Source organism: Mus caroli, unplaced genomic scaffold, assembly GCF_900094665.2.
Source record: "Mus caroli unplaced genomic scaffold, CAROLI_EIJ_v1.1 scaffold_17185_1, whole genome shotgun sequence".
NCBI lineage: Eukaryota > Metazoa > Chordata > Mammalia > Rodentia > Muridae > Mus > Mus caroli.
Genome location: NW_018390850.1, coordinates 1 through 6,704, shown reverse-complemented (window position 1 = coordinate 6,704; position 6,704 = coordinate 1). Strand labels below are relative to the sequence as shown.

Here is a 6,704-nt window from a genome sequence, read left to right as displayed (position 1 = left end):
CTGATTGTATTAGCAATTTACAATTCCATTCAAAAGGAAGAGAAAAACAGTGTTTGCCATGGTAGCTGGGAATCAGGCTTTTTAAACCTGAAGTCCAGTTTCATAAAAGGTGATGAGATGGGAACTAAGCTGAGTGCCATCTATGGATATTTATAATGATAATTAATGGTAATAGGATGTGGAAAGTATACCAGGGTTCTCCAACTGTATCTAGTCTTAAATGCAGATTATGGATTTGTTTTAAAAAGAAACATAAAAATAGATGAATTGGGGAAGATATTTTGCTAATTAAAATAATGGGATTATCATGAATTAGCATCATGCTTTCATTAGAATTATGAGATAAAACAAAAGTATTTGCACAAAATAGAGCACAGTAAAATTATGGCCTCACCTCAATTCTTTTTGTTATCTTCTGTGACTATTTTCCATATCAATGTAAGTTTTATTCAGTTATACAAATGGGTTATCTGTTCTCACCACTACTGTTTTAGGTGTTAAGTATAAAATGAGTCAATTTAAATCAACAGGGCTAGATTTCTAAAGCATGAGACTAGGGGGCACTACAGACTCACAAATTATGAATTCTGTCTAAATATGTGTAAATAAATTTATTGTTCATAATATGGTAATTTATACAGGAGATACATGGAGGGCATGTAGAAATGTAGGCAATGATGTAAAATCTGGAACATCAAAGAGACAAGCCAATAATCAGCTAGTATAAAAAATGAAATGAGGATAGAGTCTTATTATCCAGTATATCAAAAGCTTGATGTATACTTTATTTTTTTCAGATATTTGAAATAAATTTCTACAATGCTCTTAAGATGAATACAATTTTTACTTATGTTTTCACTCAAGAATGTCCTTTATTTCCAAGCTGGACTTGGAGTCCTAGCAAATATGTCTCTTCTTTGCTTCTATATTTTTATAATTGTAGGTCACAGACCTAAGCCCACGGACTTGATCTCCTGTCAGCTGACCTTCATTCACATAATGGTGTGCCTCACTGGAGGGGACCTGTTGCTTACAGACATATTTGAGTCACTAAATATTAATAATGACTTCAAATGTAAGGCAACATTTTACATAAGCAGGGTGATGAGATGCCTCTCTATCTGCACCACCTGCCTCCTGAGTGTGTTCCAGGCTGTCACAATCAGTCCCAGTACTTCTTGTTTGGCAAAATTTAAACAGAAACTAAGAAAATACATGGTCTATATTTTCTTATGTATTTGGTCTTTCAGTTTTTCATACAGTAGTAGCCGGATCTTCTATGTTCGTGGTTTTACTAATGTGAGTGAGAGTAACCAGATGCAGATCACTAAATCCTGCTTACTCTTCCGCATGAACTCCATCATCAGGGTATTCATTTTTACAGTGACAACCTCCAGAGATGTATTTCTTGTAGGAATGATGCTAACCACAAGTACATACATGGTGATTATCTTATGTAGACATCAGAGGCAGTGCAAGCATCTTCATCATAGCATCAAACACCTGAGAGCATCCCCTGAGAAAAGAGCTACCCAGACTATCTTGCTGCTGGTGATTTTCTTTGTGGTCATGTACTGGGTGGACTTCATCATCTCAACCACATCAGTCCTGGTGTGGATTTATGATCCAGTCAGCCTTATGGTTCAGAAGTTTCTGATGTATGCCTATCCCACAATTAGTCCTTTGGTACAAATCAGTTCTGATAACAGAATAATAATTATGGTGAAAAACATGTACTCAAAGCACCACCAGAGATTTTTTTAAAAAGATTTTTTTCATTTCTTTAAAAAACTATTAATTTATTATTTATTTATACCTATGAGTGTTGTGCCAGCATGTATCTATAAGTGCATTCATGCTAACTGCAGAGGTGAGATGTCACGCAATATCCTGAAATTGGACTTATAGATGGCTATAAGGAATTATTCTGTAAAGCACCAATTATTTTTCTCTAAAATACAGTTTGTTTCTTTTAAACTTTAATGTCCCTAACACATATGTAGCGGATGTACAGCCCAGTCTCCATGTGAATTCCCCCAGCAAACTGTGCCTGTTCCTAAAGTTACTGTCTGTCATGGAATCCATTCCCCAACAGTCCTGCCTTGTTTAGCCTCAGCTGGAGAGGCTGTCCTAACCCTGGAAGAGACTTTATTGCCTGGGTGGTGTAATACAATGCGGTGGGACACCATATCAGAGGAGAAGGAGATGAGGGATAGGAAGTGGAACTCTGTGAAAGGGACACTGGTTGGGATTTAAATGAATGTATGAATGAGTAAAAAAAATAAATAACTCAAAAAAATTAAACTTTAATGGTTCAGGTAGCAAAGCAGGATTCTTCATATGATTTAATTAAAATTTGTGGTATTACACATATACATTCTTTTGACATTTCTGTTGCTAAGAACCATAGAGTTTTAAAGTTAATTGTACAAAATAAATTGATATTTCTACATAAATTCTCTTTCTCCCTTTTACTGTGTAAAATGAATATTCCCTTGCTGCCGAGTTTACTCAAAAGGAGATCCTTGCTGATAGTGACTTTTAAGCTTTCTCTCCAAAATATGTTGTACTCTTGCTCATCAAAGAATAGTTTAAATATTTTCTTGTAGCTTTATTTCTATTCCCTAATTATAACTTTTCTGGATTCATGAAAACACTATGAATTTAAAGTTTCCATTTTTTTGCTACAGTTACTTAATGACCCTTATATGAAAATACCATGTGCCTGTTTATTTGTACTTCATTTCACTTACATGTATTAAAATATTGTTGGTAAATAAAAATAATTTAGATACATACATATTGAAAATGTTTTCATTGTGTATCTGTATGCATGGATCTATGTGTGTGCACAGATGAAATATGTATGTATATGTGCACATGGATGCCAGAAGGCAATGTTGGCTGTCACCTGCTCTTTCTGTTTGTTTTGCTGTTGCCATTCCCCTGCTGTCTTAATAGAGCATCTCTCTCTCTGAGCTGTGCCAAGATGGTGGTCCTAGGGCTTCTTTAGTAACTGCCTCTCTAGCTTTGGGAGTGGAAGTGTTAATCACCATAGCCTCCCCCATTTAAAATTATGATTTTTTTTATTGAGAAACAAAAATTCATAATGTCTTGATTTTTTATTATTATTTTCAATTAGATATTTTCTTTATTTACATTTCAAATGTTTTCCCCTTTCCTATTTTCCTCCCCGAAAATCCCCTATTCCCTTTCCCAATAGCCGAATAATATTTCACTGTGTAGATGTACCACATTTTCTTTATCCCTTCTTCAGTTGAGGGACATCTAGGTTGTTTCCAGCTTCTGACTGCTATGAACATAATTGGGCAAGTGTCTTTTTGAGATATTGGAGCACCTTTTGGGTTTATGCCCAGGAGTGTTATATCTGGATCTTCATGTAGAATTATTCCTTTTATGCAAAGAAACCTCAAAATTGATTTCCAGTGTGGTTGCACAAGTTAACATTTCCATCAGCAATGGAAGAGTGTTCTCCTGTTGGGCCCCATCTTGGCCCTGGTTTGGGGCTTGAGGACAAACCGGAGCCTGGCTCGGGTTTGAAAACTGTCTCAATCACTTCCTTACTGCAGTTACTCAGCACGACCTGATTAAGCCTATCTTTACCTAGCTACTGCTTACATAGAATAACTTTGTTGGCTCTGTCAGTCACCCCATTCCCTCCTCTGTTGCCCTTCCCATCCCCCTATGTCATCTCACCTCACCAAAAATCCTCACCTCCTTCCTCAACCCTATATAAACAAAAGACTGATACAATAAAACAAATTCCTGCTTTGACAGACTCCTTGCTCAGGGTGTATATTCTCAGAGTGGTTATTCTCCAAATGGCAGGAGATCCTAGCCACAACACACACCATCACACTTCAGTCCAGAGACTCAGCTGGACCGGGTTCTCTCCTCTCAGCCTAGACCTGCCAGCAGAGAGCCAGCAGACTGGTGCCCATGTGAGGAGCTCCCCCCATCTCCTGACAGAAGTATGTGTTGATGGGACAATTGGTCTGCCTGCGTTCTCTTTGTTCCACATTTTCACCAGCAAGTGCTATCTCTTGCTTTTATATCTTAGCCATTTTGATGGGTGTAAGATGGAACTCCAAAGTTGTTTTGATTTGCATTTCTGTGATGCCTAAGAACTTTGAAATTTCCTTTAAGAGCTTCCCAGCCATGTAAGATTCCTCTGTTAAGAATTCTGTTTAGTTTTGGACCCCCACTTTTATTTTATTTATTTATTTATTTATACTTTAATCCTTTTTTTACAGTCCATATTTCATCCCCTCGTGGTCTGCTCCCTGATGGCTTCTCATCCCATAACTCCTCTCCCACACCCCATCTTCCAGAGCATGTCCCCACCCCCATCCCCACCCCACCCCACCAGGCCTCCATAGTCCTTGGGACCTTTAGTCTCTCCAAGAGCTAGATGCATTTTCTCTCACCTACGCCAGACCAGGCATTCCTCTGCTGTATATATGTGTCAGAGACCTCATATCAGCTGGTGTATGCTTGCTGGTTGGTGACTTAATGTCTGGGAGATCTTGGGGGTCCAGGTCAGTTGAGACTGCTGATCTTCCCATGGGGCTACCCTCCTCAGCTTCTTACAGCTTTTGCCCAATTCAACCCGAGGGGTCTCCAGTTTCTGACTATTGATTGGGTAAAAGTATCTGCATCTGACTCTTTCAACTGCTTGTTGGGCCTCTCAGAGGGCAGCCATGCTAGGCTCCTGTCTGCAAGCACACCAGAGCGTCAGCAACAGTGTCGGGGCCCTGGACCTCCCATTGAGCTGGATCCTAATTTGGGCCTATTGCTGGACTTCCTTTCTCCCATGCTGCTCTTCATTTTTGTCCCTGCCCTTTCTTCAGACAGGAACAATTCTGGATCAGAGCTTTTGACTGTAGGATTACAACTCCATTCTTTCACTGGATGTCCTGTCCCTCCACTGGAGATGGACTGTATAAGTTCCCTCTCACCACTGTAGAGCTCGTCATCCAAGATCCCTCCCATTGATCCCTGAGAGTTTCTCACCTTCCATGCTTCTGGTACATTCTAGAAGCTTTGCCCACTTCCTAACTCTCCAGGTTGCCTGTTTCCATTCTTTCTGCTGGCCCATATAGCTTCAGTCCTGTTTCCACCTGCCTCCTCTAATACATGACCATGTTCCCCAATTTCCCTCCTTGCCCCTCTCCCACCAAGGTGCCTTCCCCCCTCTGCCCTCATTACTGCTTTCTTCTCCCTCCCAAGTGGGACTTACTTGAGTCCTTCAGCTTGTTATCTTTCTTGAGTAGTTCTGGGGATTATTTCCTGGGTGTTCTGTACTTCTTTTTTCTACTAATTTTAACTTATTAGCGATTACAAACCATGCATGTCCTTTTGGGAATGAGTTATGTCACTTAGGATGATATTTTCTAGTTCCATCCATTTGCCTGTAACTCTCATGATGTCTTTTTTGTTAATAGATAAATAGTTTGTCATTGTGTAAATTTTCTGTGGTTCCATTCTTCCATTCATCCATTCTTCCATTGTGGGGCATCTGGATTTTTTCCAGGTTCTGGCTATCACAAATAAGGCAGCTATAAACATAGTGGAACACATGCCCCTGTGGCATGGTGGGGCATCTTTTGGTTTTATGTCCAAGAGTGGTAGATCTGGGTCTTCAGGTAGATCTATTTCCAACTTTTTTGAGGAATCTCCAGATTGATTTCCAGAGTTGTTGTAGCAGTTTGCAATCCCACCAACAACGGAGGAGTGGTCCTCTTCCTCCACATCCTCACCAGAATCTGCTGTCACCTAGTTTTTGATCTTAGCCATTCTGATTGGTGTAATGTGTAATCCTAGGGTCATTTTAATTTGTATTTCACTGATCATTAAGGACTTTGAATATCTCTTTAAGTGCTTCTCAGCCCGTTGAGGTTCTTCTATCTTGAATTCTTTGTTTAGTTATATACCCCATTTGTTTAATTTAGATGTTTGTTTGTTTGGTTGGTTTTTGGATTTGGGTTTGTTTTTTTTTTTTTTTTTGATGGTTAGTTTATTGAGTTTTTTATATATTTTGGATATTAGTCCTCTATCAGATGTGGGGTTAGTGAAATTTTTTTTCCCAATTTGTAGGTTGCAAGTTTGTCCTGTTGGCTATGTCTTTTGCCTCATAGAAGCTCTCCTGTTTCATGAGGTCCCATTTATCGATTCTTTATCTTAGAGCCTGAGCCATTGGAATTCTCTTTAGGAAATTTCCCCCAGTGCCAATGAGTTCAAGGTGTTTTCCCATTTTTCTCTTCTATTAAAGTCACTGTATCTTGTTTTTTGTTGAGGTCCTTGATCGACTTGGACTTGAACTTTGTATAAGGTGACAAATATGGATATGTTTTCATTTATGCAAGAATGGTAGAGCTGGGTCTTCAGGTAGATCTATTTCCAACTTTTTTGAGGAATGTCCAGATTGATTTCCAGAGTGGTTGTAGGTGACAAATGTAGGTGTCACCTCTCTTTTTTGAGGTGACAAATATGGATCTATTTTCATTTACAAACTGCCAGTTACATGAGTACCATTTGTTGAAGATGCTTTCTTTTTCCATTGGTATTTTTGACATTTTTAAAATTTTTAATATTTTTTATTACGTATTTTCCTCAATTACATTTTCAATGCTATCACAAAAGTCCCCCATAACCTCCCCCCCCACTTCCCTACCCACCCATTC

The 6,704-nt window shown here is 38.9% G+C and overlaps 1 protein-coding gene across 1 annotated transcript; it reads left to right on the top strand.

The window, feature by feature from the left end:
- The first annotated feature begins 849 nt into the window (after positions 1-849).
- On the top strand, positions 850-1,764 carry LOC110288869 (vomeronasal type-1 receptor 100-like). Its single transcript, XM_021155109.1, has one exon. It carries the CDS (start codon positions 850-852, stop codon positions 1,762-1,764), a length of 915 nt encoding a protein of 304 aa, XP_021010768.1.
- Positions 1,765-6,704: the final 4,940 nt, after the last annotated feature.

What these genes read in the sequence shown, in the direction of transcription:
- LOC110288869 (XM_021155109.1), top strand. Translation starts at nt 850, where the DNA reads ATGTTTTCACTCAAGAATGTCCTTTATTTCCAAGCTGGACTTGGAGTC.